A 15,989-nucleotide genomic window follows, 5' to 3' on the forward strand; every position below is an offset into this window, starting at 1 on the left:
GCTCCCTTTGTCCACAAAGCAGCCGGAAAGTCAGTGACTAATTTATGACTAATGGTCTTAACCGGTTTTTGTGGAATTGCTTTGCATCCTCTTTCCCACAAACCTATGAAATGCTATTCTTCAGCGAGACAAGTGGAGTATTGTGAGACTACAAGTCTCCTTTGAGCGGAGAGCGAACAGATCAGTGCCACCCCGATCAAGAGGCAGCAACTTCACAACCGACCGTGACGCCAAATACTGTAATGGAACTTGGGTTCAAAGGTCCAAGTAAATGTTGATGATCCTAACAAACAACCACCAACACTCAATGCTGAGATTTATTCAAGACACACAATAACTAATGGCAGTAATAGGAGCATATATTACTACTTTTATTATTGCATTAAGTAATTAAAAAGTGTTAAGAGTTTTGTGAATATCAGTGAATAACGACTCAAATTTCATTCTTTCCCCATTAGTCCTATTGTATTTGTATTGCATGAATTATTTATTAAATAATATATTTATTATTTATGGTGCTTTTCCCCCTTCTCGTTTTGGAGCTTGACAGTTCCCGGTCAGTATGAACTGTCACTCTATGTGCTCCACTGAGAAAATAACAGCATGTTATTTTTATAATGTTCTACAGGGGTCATGACATGGACTTTTTTCTTCTTTTAATGTCTTCCTTTAGGTTCACTTATGTTAATAAAGTTTTTCCCACACACACACACAAAAAAAAAAACTTATATGGAAAAATTATTATTTTCAACCTTCATTCTAACCCTCTGTCTGAAATGATCAGACTCCTTTAAGGCTCAATCATTGTTCTGATTCGTCATCGCATAGGAAACACCTTCAACCCCCACTCACTATTGCACACGAGTAAGTGTTTTGAAAACATTATCCATATAAAACCAGAATTTACAGAGAAAGCATTATGAAATCATTTACTTGCAGTGTGTGATGCAGCTGCTGTCAGATTCAATACAGCTGACTGCTTCATCTTTCAACAAAAGATTCTTTGTGAATTCTCCATTACACGGTGTCTCGTTTACAAACAAAATGCTCCGAACAAACATATAATCCTCCACTTTTTTGAGACGCTGGGATTCTTCTGAAGTCTGTACAGCGACGCAAATGAGCCGTTTAAACAGGATGTGTTAAAGAGAACATTTTTCACTCTTTCATTTGTCCTGCCAACAGACTCAAGTATATGGAGTACATCTGAAACTGAACGCACTTCTGTATACTGTATCAGTGTAGACAGTGTCATTGATTATAATGGGCACTATATGCTTTTGACGTGGTGTAGCAAGTGTCAGCCGCCAAGCGACAGAATGTCAGTATGTATAATGTACGATGTATAATTATTCACAGATCCGCAATATCAAAACGAGCTGGTTTTGGAGCTTTATAAAAGAAATGCTTTGTTTATAATAAGCAGGATGTTTTAAGCTATAAAACTTGCAGAATGTTTTACTGGTACGAAGACTTCTTATATGTCAAAAGATCAAGGCAAATTTGATTTCGCAGGTCATGACCCCTTTAATTATATTATATTATACGTTTGAACTTTTGTTTGTGAATATGTTTTCCCTTATTTGGTTAAGTTTTACATCAGTGTCTTACCCAGAAACATACTGGTGAATACAGTCAAAGCTGGCCTGAGGTTTGTCTTTACTGTCACTGGACAGATAGAAGGAGAAGACACGGAAAGCATCAGGAGAATCCGAGGAAGCAGGAATCTTGATATACTGTTAGATGAAAAGAAAAACAAAGACATTTCAGACCTGTGTCAGTCACGTTTAATTCAATTCTAAATATACATTTATTAAAAGGTATACCTAAATCATGGCCACTATATATACGTACACACAAACAGTGTAATTATGTGAGATATTCTTTCATACCCTGATGCTTCAGAATGCCTATTTGAAGCAATGGAAATAGGCTACCCTCCCAAAACAGATGATGACAAGAAGATTTAACTTTCATTATATAGTACATACATACATACATGCATATAAAAAAAAGGAATTCCTTGCCTTTCCAAACACACTGGCTTTTGTTTATCGAGAAAAGCTTCAGCTCAATGCACTTAATAAAAACAAAGCTTTTTGGAAAAAACATCTTTCATTCAATAATACAACTCACCAAAACACAGTATTCAGCTTTTACATAATGCGTTGCATGTCCTCATTGAGCAATTAAGTCATTACAGTACTTTCATAGACAAGGCACTTGCTGTACCAAAACCTATTTCATGGCAGGATGATTTGTCCTTGCCTATTTCTGAACAAACAAACAAAAAAAAGACTCATATTTGCTAATTATATGAGCTTAACGTGGGTTTGTAACAAGCGTCCTACTGCACAACACACAGTCGCTAAACATGGTTGTAGTAAAATCTTCTACAGAAAATTAGCATGTTTCCTACATCTCTGCAAACATATGGTAGTTTTATGCTTTAGTACGGTCAAAAGAATTACATAGAGCACCTTTAATTCAAGACAGTTTTCCATATGTTCTTGTTTTGTAATGAACATGTTTTTTTTTAAGGCATGAATAAGCAAATGAGCCAAAGAAACCTTTATCTTTTTCAACATAGTATGCACAATTTGCTCAGCTTTAATAGAATGCCATAAACGGCGAACGCAAAAAGAGCAAAAAATAAACTTCAAGACAGGCAACCTACTTAAACAATTGTCTATTTATCTATGCAGCATTATTTGTTATAATTGGAAAAGGGTATTTTCTTTCCTAGTTGTCAACAGTAAGCTACAACCACTTCAGTGCTATACAACTTTTCAGCAAAACTGTGCTTTGATAGGTTCTGACTTATTCATGCCAGATCGACTGCAGCTCTGAGTTTGTGTTCGGAGGCAACGCAAGGGTCAAGGCTCAGTAACTGAGTCAGTTACATAATACTCACAGTCATCTGAGGGCGACCAAAACAAATGCAGCCCTGAACAAGTAACATCGGCAGCATGACCTCACTACCTGTTTAAAATCCTGTGAAAAGAAATCAATAAGATTCTGGCCAAGCCTACATGCACAAAGAAGCAGTGCTTCAAGACTGCCAAACACATGGTGAGGGAGCGCTGTGAGCGCCACACTGAGTCTCAGCAAAAGCGGTTCGTACAATCGACCTCGCGGCACTCAGCTCGCCTTCATCCGGCGGCTTCTTAAGACTTTAGGCAGGCTATTTCTGATATTAAAAGACGAGCCTTATTCTTCAGGGAGGCCTAGAAACCTACTTTCACTAATACAGAAAGGCAATTCAAAATACAAACTCATTAAGTAACAGGTATTGCGGTGTCATTAAAAACATTTTTTTCCTTTCAAACAGCCTCCAGCAGATAATGATGGATGTTTTAGTTGAGGCAGCGTCCTAGATTTTATGGAAATGGATGGCTTGTGTCCGCATAATTTAAATACTTTATTTTTGTTCGGGAGGCAGCAGTCCATCATTTGTGCTCGAAGGTGTCCAAAAGTGAGGTGGGCAAATGACTATGGACACAAAAAGTCACCTAAATCATTTAAAACAGTTTTCAGGTGTGTGATTTTCCATATATGAAATGCCAGGGAACAACAAGGCACCTTTAAATCCCCAGTCAAATGGAGCCACAGGGCATTTTCAAATATGCAGGGTTATGCTGTGCGAGCACGTTTGGTTAAAGACTTGTTTAAAGAATGCATCAATGTCCTAGGGCATGAAAGCTCTCAAAAAGCATAGTGCAACCTTTGTCTACAGAGAATGAACAATTTTCCCACCAGTGATCAAAACTCACAAAATCAAAATCTACAGCTTCTACTTCTACAGCCAGAAATGGGCCAAAAACAAAACAAAACTTCACAAACTTCCCTAATTTATAGAAGGCGAAAAACAGTATGTGACAATGTAAAAATGTCTGAATTCACAGTACTCATCAAAGAGTAGGCAAAAAGTACATGGATGACCTACTACTTCCGGCGAGATTCTGAAGTGTGCATCGATGGACACTTTACTATCCCATGAGGCTACAGGAGAGGATTTGTGAATGTCAGCGTAACTGACGCTGGTGGGTCACATGATAATGACAGCATAGTGAAAGTAGTACATTCATGCTATACACATTCATATATATAGAACATACTCGTGAAGTAATTACTTATTCAAAAGAAGTACCTACTCAAGGGAGTATGTGATTTCAGATGCAGCCAAACTCTTCATCCGCATACAATGACTATACAGAAGCAAAATATAACAATTATAATATGGGCCTTAATGAATGAAATGTACAGTTGCCTATATAATTGTAAGAACTATGTCTTTTACAAAGGGATCATCATATATTTGTGCCTCTTTCAATAAAAAGCACTGTTTATAATCCCATAGGTTCATTGTTCCAACTTTCTTACAACTGCATGCTTCATAAACGTTCTAGAAAATACAAACACTGACCTCTTTATTTTTAGAAAAATGCTGGACTCATTTCAGCTGTTTATTAAAGTGCATAAATACTCTAGCAAGCAATTTACCATCCTACAGATCTAAAAACAACATGTACGGTCACCGCAGAAATGGGTTTTGGCTGTCACAAATGCCCGGTCACGCAGTACAACCATAAGCACTGTCGGCCACATGGAGCCAATAAAAAGCTTCCAGTCTCACAAACACACATTCAGCTCCACTACCCCCACAGAACGAACCCTGCCCCCATCATTATCTGTTAGTTTTCCGTGCGACAAAACAAGCACTCACAAGCAGTCACAACATGCTAGCAAACAGTAGCCTGCTACAACGATGGACACTCATGGGGCTTGAGTCGGGGGAATGACCCAGTTATGTCCTCAGCTTAAAAAAAAAAACAAGGCAGTAGGGCATGATCAGCCTATTGGATATTTTCTTGAAACAAACCAAAAAAAAAAAGCATCACGGTCAGCCAACAGCTATAGTCCTACTGGAAGACACTGCCAAAAGTGGTAAACATCTTCGCCCAAATTCAACAAGTCATTACAAGGAGGTCCCAGAAGTAGATCAATGGTGCACAGGAATGAATAATCATTTGCGTTTCAAATGGCCACACAGACGAACAAAAGCTAGTCACCTCTGAGGCATCAGCACAGCCATGGATTTACAGTCTTTACCCCCCTTAAAGCCCCCTTTTCCCAAAGCATCACATCCCCCATCCCTTACCCTCCGGGAAACAAGCGTTCCCCCAACCCTTGGTCCACATCCCCTCCACGTGGTACATTCACTTGTCAACCCCTGGCCCAACCACCATGCACACATCATATTCTGATTCTAATCAATGTCATGCAGGTCAGTCCATTCTGGGGACAAGCCTCTTTTCTCCTCGATCTTCATAACCATATGTCATTTACCACCTTCGTTCCCAGCTTCTGTCTCCAAGGAGAATGTTTTTTTTTTATGGACTGTAGGATCACACCAAGCCACTTAGATCTGAGTAAAGGCCCCTTCACACCAATAACTATGTTAGCGTCCACACCAGTGGATAATATCGTTTTGTATATTCTAAGCACGCACTGCAGTTTTGTTGTCTGCTGCTTTAATGGCTGGGTTTTTTTTTTTATAAACGCTTTGTTATACTGGTTGAAACTCTCTTCACAATAATAGAAGTAGTCTAAATATTAAAACATGTACATATATCTCCTGTGGAAGTCTCAGGATTAAAAAAAAATGTTTGTCCAATCATTGCATTCGGTCCGAATTTAATGATACACTGTCCTACATGTTTTAGGGGTGTCAAAATTAATCGTTTTGGCGGTGCACCGCGATGCAGACGAGGACGATTCGGTATCGGTTCAGTAATAGCCCATAACCGGTTATAATGTACTGACGCATTTCTGACGTCAGCACCGCGTGCTTACCGTACGTTCACACCGCCGCCGACTTGAGCGGCAAAGAAGCTCTGGATACCCTGTCAAGGACGCTTGTCAAAAAGTATGGGGAAGCTTGTTGACGCTTTAGTCGCTCAGGGAGAAGAGAAGTGTCACAACATGAAATGTCACATGAGATTGGCGTTTTTGGTAAACACGCGCTAGACTGTGTGCTGAAGCTCTGTGTCTTTTGCCACGTTCCGCGCATGTCACAGAGTTTTGAAAAACGCGTCATTCAAGTTAAAATAAGTTCAACTTTATGAACAAAAATGTAAACTATCCCAGCTATTTTATCCCATGCCTCGTTCTTTTATAACTGGTCCCTATAAGCAAACAACGTCATATCATAAATGACAGGAAACCCAGCAACGGCGATTATTAGCTTCTCCTCCATTTTATCGGAACTAATGTTTTGGTAGGAACGAAAGTTTACATCGTGTGTTTCTCCAGAATCAGCCAGCGCGGAGGACGTCTATATTTCGATTGGTTGCTGGCTTTTGCCGCTGCTTGCCGCTGAACCGCGTCATTGCTCATTGCCATAAAGTTGAGCTACTTTCAACTTTCTGATTGACGCTCAAGACGCTCAAAACGCCCAAAACGCGACGCCGATGGATTTGACGCTCCTTGCAGCTGAGAGAAGCCAGCTTCCATTGAAAATGAATGACTTCTGGTAGCTTTGGAAGCTCAAGTCGGCGGCGGTGTGAACTACTATATTCAAGTAGGTTTGGCCTCTTGTTTATTTTGGTTTGTAATTTAATTTCATGTTTATACATTTGTCAATATTTAAATATATTTATGATTTACAATAAATTACACTGCACTAAGTATTTAAGTACACTCCCTGCATTATGCACTTTTAGTACTTACTTTTGTGTGGTCTAATCTAATGCTGCTGTTGTCTTCTGTGCCCAGACTTGAGTTTTATTTGATGTTTGATGCATTCAAGAAGCCTGTTTTTTGAGGTAAAATTAAAGGTTCAGTTCATATATCTGACTGCTTGTATTTATTGACAAAATTGTATACATGTGAAGCAAAATTGAAAAATAAGGATGCAGTGCATCCTGCATCGTCAGTGCATCGTGATGCATCGAGATAATCGAATCGAACTGAATCGATGACTTGATAATCGTAATCGAACCGAACCGTGAGACCAGTGTAGTCAAAATATTGTTTCCATACCTCCATGCACCTGCTCGAGCAGACATTACAAGTCATCAGCGCGTTCCATGAGTCTATGCAGAGAAGACAGACATTCACAGGGTGTCACAAACAAACAACAGCCGCCTTTTACAGCTCCTCCTGAACCAAAACAACGAGTTAATTCTGTGTTCACGCCATGTCGTAACCGTAATTACACAAACAGCAACCAGTGACATTCTACCCAGAGCCATTCATGTCCTCAGACCTGGATTTATACTTTCTATGTCAACACCATTAACGCTGAAATGAATCTGCAGCAGTCAGGTGGTACAAGTAAGAGCTCAGTAAGTTGTTTACGTTCATTATTATTGGAATGTTATGTGCTTTGAGACATGAGTCTCGTACTGCTTTGCACATTCTGCTGTACGCATCTTGTGTTTATTGAAGGAGGCATGGCTTAGGAGATGCTCTGAAGAGAGGGTGGGATTTAACGCTTTAAAATCTAGCTTGCTATTGCTAGCCTCTCCGAAATTGCCTATTCTACCTTTAAATGCTTGAGCTCTTTAAATTGGCTGTCAATATTTCTCTTCATTCTTCTGTGTCCTTATCGTTATATTTGTGTTATATATTCTCATACAATTATATTAAAAAACACTTTATAGTTATAGTTCCTTGGTGTGAACGAGCCTTTAAAGAGAGATTTAAAGGCTATAAAGCAAGAGATACTAATAAAAGTAGGGCTTCCATATAACTTGTTGGTATCCACATCTTAATCCAAGATTCAAAAGTGTCAGAGAAATCCAAAGGCTTTGAGCAAAGTTCATTATCTGTTTCAAGTTGATTGTTAATGCATTTGCCTTTCGCTCCTCTTTGTGTTTATTCCTCCAGTGAGAGCCAACGCCTATCTCTGCAGGTGAGATTTTATCAGCTTTTAGATCAGTACAGTGTGTAGTACATCAGAAAGGTTACAATGCAAATACAGACTGCTTCAAGGGTTGCTACTGAAACGTTATCTCTCTCAACAAGCCTTGTGCATTTGTGATGATTGTTATTTAAGCCCTTTGTGTTATTCACCTTGTTTTCTCTTTGAAAATGTTATAGTGCACAAATCTATTTAATTTAACAAATTAAATAGAATCACTTAAATTTAGGATTACAATTAGAACCATCCCTAATAAAAGAGTGAAACGAGTTACATTGTTAAATATTATTACAATTTAAAATAACATTTTCTATTCTATTTAAAAATGTAATTTATTCCAGTGTCAGATTATCCTTCAGAAATCATTCTAATATGCTGATTTGCTGCATAAGAAACATTTCTTATTATTATTAATGTTGAAAACTGTTATGCTGCTTAATATTTTCGTGGAAACGGTGATACATTTTTTGTTTGATGAACAGAAAGAACAGCATTTATTTGAATAGAAATCTTTTGTAACCTTATAAAAGTGTTCACTGTAATTTTGATCAATTTAATGCATCCTTGTTGAAGAAAAGTGTTAATTTTTTTTTTTTATCATACTGACCCCAAAGTTTTGGTAGTGTATAACCAAAAATCTACAGAGACCATAAAATCTCTAATATCAGCCAGAACTTTTTTGTACACGCAAGTACGCATTTTTTTGTGAATTATATTCTTACAGTTAGTAACCAATTCACCAAAGTCACTATGCCAAACAACAGTACTGTAAGTTAAACATTTTCCACTGTCAACAGCATTAACACATACACATTAGGTGGGCTTCATCCACGTCATAACAGCCACAAGGGAGCAGAGCACAACAGAAAGCCCTCGTCTGCGGCCCATCTTCAGCCACATCTGCCACACGGTGCCATGTGTGTTTGGAGATGTCAAATACTTTCAGTCGGCTGTAAGGTGTGAACTGGGCTGGAACAGAACGACTTAGCAAAGGCCAAGGCCAATGAGGACGAGACAAAGGCTGTGCTTTGTAGCAACCATGGAAAAAAACAACTCTGCCTCTCTCTAAGAACATCATAATGTTTTTATGAGGTGGTGAGATGCACTGCCCCCCAGATTTAAAGTACTCGAAACTTTCTCCGCTCATGAGATTTTATGACTTTAAATGCTTGTGTTTTGTTCCTACGAAGCGCACATCTGTTTGGAAAGAAGAGAAGCTGGTGTGTTGTTTCAGGTGCTGTTTTCTTTTCTCTTTCTTAAGCCGTATTGGGTCAGTGTATGTAAGAGACGAAATAGAACATCTCGTCCTCTCACTTGGCATCATCATTTCAGGTCAGGGCTTGAAACTGACAGCCACCTAGTAAACAATACAGCTGCCAGTTGACTTATTGATTAAAATCAGCATGAAATAGAAGTCGCGATAGTCTTTTCTTCCCTATTGTGACATATTAGAGTTAAACTGCTTCTCGGACAAGAGAAAAACTTGATTTTGTGCATTGGGAATTGATTGGTTGTGGTTTGTCATGTGAGTGATAGGTTGTCCCACCATCACGCCAATAAACACGTCGTCAGAGATGTTGCTGCAAGAGGGAGAGGATGTTATTTTGATTAAGGGCATATGAATTCAAAAAATATATAATATATACTGCAGTATGCAATAAAAAAACAAGAAATGTCTATTTTGATTTCATGGTGTCTTTAACCATCTCTAATCTCTACGTTTCAGAACAGAAGGGAAGTTTCCAGCAGTGCAAAATCATGCAGCTTTTATCTCTGCTTCTGCAATTATAGTGCCAGCTATGATTCTTTGACTTTGACCAGTCACGTAATGAGCACTTTCTACTTTAGAGTTCAGTTGTCTCTGGCCTGGTTAAATTAGTTCTGCTGGTTCCGTCTACCCTACAGTCAGTCTTCAACGCGATCGTCACCATTGTTCTCTTCACGCAGCGCGCAAGTCTACGGCTCCTGCAAGGCGCTCGTCTTTTGTTCCCGCCGCATGCGATGGCACGAAGTTTGGCTTATATTATTCATAAGCAGCAGGAACGTGTGGCGTGGAGGAAGGGTGGGGTTTGGGACATCCGTGCCCAGGACCGACAAACGGGACTACATGACCCCCTGATCTGAAACGGACAGAGCCACTCATCCGAAAAAAGAAAAACAAAAAGAGGGGTAGGGGAGAGGGATGTGAGAGAGAGAGAGAGAGAGAGAGAGAGAGAGAGAGAGAGAGAGAGAGAGAGAGAGAGATTACAATGCTAATGATAATCCACTACATAAGGGAAGAGATGGAGGAATTATGGGAACCGTGAATTATGAACTGAGCAAATGACCGTCACAACATCTGATTTAAGTGTACACTATGAGACTGATGCTAAAGGGTTACTTCAGGATTTAGCATTAAGATTTGTATTAGTAGAAAACCAGTAGTATTTTCGAATTACCTTGCTTCCCCCCCCTCATTTCCCCCTGATATGAGAGATTTATGTATTTTTAGTCTGGAAAAAATCCTCCGATGACGCAAAAATCGTCATTTTGCGTCATCGGAGGATTTTTGGGCCAGAGGCTTAAAACTACAGCCAGTACTAGTAGCTAGTTCCGCATGTTTTCACTACGCCCATATGGGGCGGGATCTCACTCACAGAAAGTAAGATATTGTCAGCCATCTTTCTGTAGAAGCTAAGCTAACAGGCTCTTGCTCTGTGTATAAAGTTTGTATAGTGGGCTAATCACGATAGCGGAAGGTAACGTTAGTTTAGAAGTTGAAATGACAGAAGGGGATTTCGAAGATCAGTTGCGCGAATCTGATGCTCGCGGCTACCTGTACGAGCCGCAATACAGCGATGAACAGTTGCGGGAGATGGAGGAACAAGATGCGGCCGGAGCAGCTGCTGCAGCAGGGGAGCAAGACCTGACTCGAGCCCGGCCAGACTCCAGCTGGGGCGGACTGGAGCTGTCAGTGCTCACGCTGTGCGCCTATGGAAACAGATAGAGAGTCCTATTGCTGTCGCGAATTTCAACGATCCCATTTTCTTCTGGACGAGATAAATTGGAAACGCCAGCCAAAGCCCGCAGGGACAAACGGACGGCTTAGTGTAAAGTGAGTAACGTTATTTGGTTTGTTTTTCTTTTTTTTACCAAGACGTAATGTACAGAGTTTGGACACCCGGCATTATCACAATGTTCTTCCCTCGTAACGTTAGTCAGCTGAGCTATTGTTGTTATATTTACATCTATGATAGTATACTGTGTGCAAATAGTTCGCATTGCTAACGTTGTGCTTACTGTTTTGTAGACAATATCGCCTAACAGCCTATCGTCACTTTATGGAATGGTTCCAGCAAGGCGAGCGACTTGGTAAAGACTATCGTCTCGTTTTGCCCACCTGTGTTGTCCAGGACATCAGACGGAAATATCCAGCTCCTGACTGACAATACTGTGAATGAATATAAGGAAACAGCCGAAGCTCTGGAAGAGCTTTGAGTGTAAAAGTGTTAATATTAATTTTAAGTTAATATAAAAGTTATAACTCCCATCGGTTGTGGTTCTTTTTATAAACCTTTAAACCTTTACTGTTACTAGAGTATGTATTAGCCTAGAGAATGTGTGGAGAAATTTTTCGGATACTGCCGCCTGTAACCGGTAGGCGTGGTTTGGGAGTGGCCTGGCCTCGTAAGGGCAGCAAAGCAAGTGCATTCTGGGAGTTGTTGTCTTTCAGCCACATGAGTAAAAAATACATTTTCTGCCTTTTCTCAGTCTAGAATGCTTCAATTTAAAAAATAATTTCACATTTCTACTATATAAATGATCACTATTAAATACACATTCATGTTCCCAGAGCTGAAGTATCCCTTTAATGTTGATACAGTCTGAAGGTACTGTTCTTTTTATCCAATGCAAGATACATTAGGGGGAAGTATTTAAAGGGATAGTTCACCCAAAAATCAAGATTATCCCATCATTTACTCCCCCATCAAGCCATCCTAGGTGTACAGTATATGACTTTCTTCTTTTAGCCAAAAACAATCAGAGTTATATTAAAAAATATCCTGGCTCTTCCACACTTTATAATGGGAGTGAATGGAAACTTTGATTTTAAAGCCCAAAAAAGTGCATCCATCCATCATAAAAGTAATCCATAGGCTACGTCTCCAGGGGGTCAATAAAAGGTCTTCTGAAGTGTTTTTGTAAGAAAAATATCCATATTTATAACTCTATAAACTATAATCACTAGCCTCCAGTCACGGCCAAATGCAATAGAAATCTTTTGTTACATTATAAATGTATTTACTGCCACCTTTGATCAATTTAAAGCATTATTGCTCAATAAAAGTATTTAAAAACAATCTTGTCAAGCCCAAACTCGGGTTGTGTAATATGAATGAGACAGTGCATGGTGCAACATAGCAACTCTGGTTTTCTTGCCCTCCTCTTTCACTTCTGTTCCTCCTTGCCGCTCTCTCAGTATGTACACTTGACAATCGGTCGGCCAGATTTCAAACCAGTGGAATCTATCATATTGTCTTAAATGTGTTAAGAGATTTAAAACATGAAAGATTGAAGAGTTTCAGTCTTGGCTCCAGAGATGAAATGACAAAAGTTCCAACAAGTGGCACTTATGAAGGAAAAAAGATAATGCATTCTACCTTTTGGCAAACCCTGTCATGTTTCTCAAAAAAACCATGGGTTCCCAACTACACCATTTATGACATGATCAACTAATTTGCCATGAGTCACATATTGTGAGTGCAGTGCATGAGCTTGTCTATACTGAAGTCCGTTACATTTAAATAGGGATGAACCAGAGGAGGGGTGGATGTGGATGTCTGTTGATGCATGGGGGTTGGTTTAAGGATAGAGGGGGTTGGCGATGAGAAGTTGTGGAGCTGAAAGAGGGGTGGTGGAGGGGGGTTTTGGTGGCTGCCTCATTCCCTGAGGAACTGCCTCGGATGCCAAGCAAAATCTGTCTCTCTCTCCTCTCTAGCACCTGAGGGCTAATCTGTCAAGCTCAGTAAGCACTGGGCGACCTGACTCCATAACCATCCGTGTGTGTATGTGTGTGTGTGTGTGTGCGCGTGTGCGTGTTGGTAATGGGGGAGGAGAGCACCCCGCATGCTGCTTTCATATGCACCCCATTCACAAAGCAGCCAGAAGCCATCCTCCACTCGCCTATCAGTTACTATAGTGACGAGTCTGCGCAAATTAAGTAGAGGCAGGTCTATGGGGGCGTCCACAGCCGCCCTGGCCTCTGAGATTACAATAGTGGAACAGTTCTCTACGTTTTGATTGGTTAATGTTGCACATTTTGAAAATTCATACACAACGTCAGCTTTGAAAGGCTCAAGGCAGTCTTCGCTCAGCATGTGAAGTATTTGTATTTTTATACACAGGATTGGTGGGAAATTCGGGGAGATCAGAAACGTTCAAAGAGCAATTAAGGAGAGTATAAAAAGGCCTGTACAGACTGAATATTAAAGCGTACACACAATTGCAAGTCACTTCTTCAAATAATGTTCTCAAATAGGTTCTCGGAAGCATTTTTCTGCAGGGTAAAAAATAAAAAGGTACTTGTGAGAAAGTTTAAAATGGTTTAAGGTCTCATTAGTTAACATTAGCTAATGTGTAAACTAACATTAACTGATGAGCAAGACATTTGCTACATATTTTAATAATTCTTGTTTGATCAGGTCCATTAAATAATAATTGTGTGTGTGTGTGTGTGTGTGTGTGTGTGTGTGTGTGTGTGTGTGTGTGTGTGTGTGTGTGTGTGTGTGTGTGTGTGTGTGTGTGTGTGTGTGTGTGTGTGTGTGTGTGTGTGTGTGCAAGAACTAAATGTCACAATAGTGAAAGAAGTTGCAATTGTGATTAAAGTGTTGTATTTGTGAAATTTGAGATCAAAATATGGAGATTTAAAGCCACAATCACAGGGAAAAAAGTTTCAATCATGGGATATTGAGGTGTCATTGTTAAGATATTGTGATATTTAAGGTGCAATTACAAGGGGAAAAAAGTTGCAATAGTGAGAGCGAGAAAATGTTTTTGATATTAAGTCACAATATAATATCCTTTTTATTGTACCTCAAGCTTGTCATTTAAAGGTCTTCATTCAAAGCCTTAGGACAGAAACTGGTCAAAACAACTTGTTCCTGAAATGCAGAATACTTTTAAGCCAATGTTTATTTACAAGACCATTGCTCATTTCCCGAGCAGTCACACTCTAGATTGCCGTATGGCCATGACAGACAAGCTACACGAACAAAAACAAACCTGAAAGAGGTTTCCGTTTCACGCTGCATTCACGTGACGGCTAGACGTGGCCATGAATGCTCTTCAAATAAGATTTAAACATCCCATGTGATGAAAAACTACTATAAACTATTAGAAGCAATGCATCCTGCTGGGCCGAGCCAAAGCCCCCTGCTGCAGGCACAGAATCAAAAGATCCACTCATGTGACTGAAAACTGACACATCCCATCCACATCAACAGGACACAGGCATGCTTAAAGAAAAGAGAATATTTAAAACTCAAGGAGACAATAATATGAGGTTTTAAGCGTCAAATAATGAGTGGGTTATGGAATCAAAGAACGACGGTACGTTTAAGAGGTGAGGCCCGTTAATGGGTGATGTACTCAGAGCCGCACTCTTTCAGAAGTCGGTCCAGACACGTCAGAACTGTGAACGTGCCCTGTGTGTGTCCGTGCATGAAAGGCCTGAAGTGTCTGTGATCTTCCCCTTGCAATTCTTGGCTTTGCTAAGCCATTTAAAAGCTGTGAGATGTACAGAACAACATTTTTGGAAGAGTTTCGAATACACACCACATTTCCACATTTCCACATTAATCACATTTATCTTCAGAGGAAGATATTTTTGAAACAAAATATGCTGAACTTGAGGTTCTTGGTATGCTAAAAGATAAATAAACATTGAGCACTAATTGTTTTGGCAAATTTACCCATTTGCCACATTTTTACCATTATTTGCATATTTATGACAAATAGCACAGGTCATTGAGCCTATCTCTCGATCAACTTGCACCTGTCCAAAAGCAAGTCCAGTTATGATTTTTTCTGATTGTAATAATAGGATCAATAAGTTACAACAATATATGTTTTTACATTGCTTTAACTCATGAAATAAGATTTTTAAACAAGTAATAGAAGATTAAGAACGTTATACAAGATCTTTCAAGTCACTTTAATGTAATTTAAGTTGAAATTACTTAAACATCCAAGTTAGTTGTACTTAATTTAAGGCAGGTCGTTCCAAACCTGTAAGACTTTCGATCATTTCGGAACACAAATTAAGTTTTTTTTTAATGAAATTGGAGAGCTTTCTGTCTCTCCATCCGACAGCTACGCAACTACCACTTTGGTGCTTCAAAAAGTTCATAAAGAGATCATAACCCATATGAATTAAGCGGTGTAGTCAAAATTTTCTGAAGAGACAATCACTTTATATGATGAACAGATTGAATTTAAGCTTTTATTCACATATAAACATTGATCAGCAAACATAAACAGAAGCTCAACCGAACCTGCTTGACACGCAACAAACCTCATTGGTTCTTGTGGAAGCTCAAACGTGCTGGATAACACACGAGAATGAGCCTCATTCAATCGGCTCATCATATAAAGCGATCGAGTCTCTTCAGAAAATTTTGGACTAAAATGCTTAACGATCTCTTTATGAATTTTTTGAAGTGTCAAAGTGGTAGTTGCGTAGCTGTCAAAGGAAGGACTGAAAACTTACAGATTTCATCAAAAAGATCTTAATTTGCTTTCCGAAGATGAACGAAAGTCTTACATGTTTGGAACGACATGAAGGCGAGTAATTAATGACAGAATTTTCATTTTTGGGTGAACTTATCCCTTTAAAGAAAATCCTGAGCTTGGTGACATTCATGTGCGTCAAACTCGTAAATACAATCTTTCTGACTTGAATACACCATAAGCTCACGGTATTATTTAAGAGACTTCTGACACTAAAAAAAAGAAGATACTCCCTGCTCTTGCAAGGACTTTGTAAAAGGTGGCCTGTCAAGACCGTGCAGCAAACAGCTCTGCC

The 15,989-nt window shown here is 39.4% G+C and overlaps 1 protein-coding gene across 4 annotated transcripts in view; it reads right to left on the reverse strand.

Moving 5' to 3' along the window:
- LOC143700786 (RNA polymerase II elongation factor ELL2) overlaps positions 1-15,989 on the reverse strand; it is a 43,379-nt gene that overhangs the window by 17,948 nt on the left and 9,442 nt on the right. For all 4 annotated transcript variants that reach the window (XM_077194423.1, XM_077194422.1, XM_077194421.1 and 1 more), the window contains one exon: positions 1,612-1,736. In XM_077194423.1, coding sequence (XP_077050538.1) covers positions 1,612-1,736 — 125 coding nt within the window. The remainder of the gene's footprint in view (positions 1-1,611; positions 1,737-15,989) is intronic.

The sequence above is a fragment of the Siphateles boraxobius genome, unplaced genomic scaffold (genome assembly GCF_051911475.1).
Source record: "Siphateles boraxobius isolate OS27281-9 unplaced genomic scaffold, OSU_SipBor_1 32, whole genome shotgun sequence".
Taxonomy (NCBI): domain Eukaryota; kingdom Metazoa; phylum Chordata; class Actinopteri; order Cypriniformes; family Leuciscidae; genus Siphateles; species Siphateles boraxobius.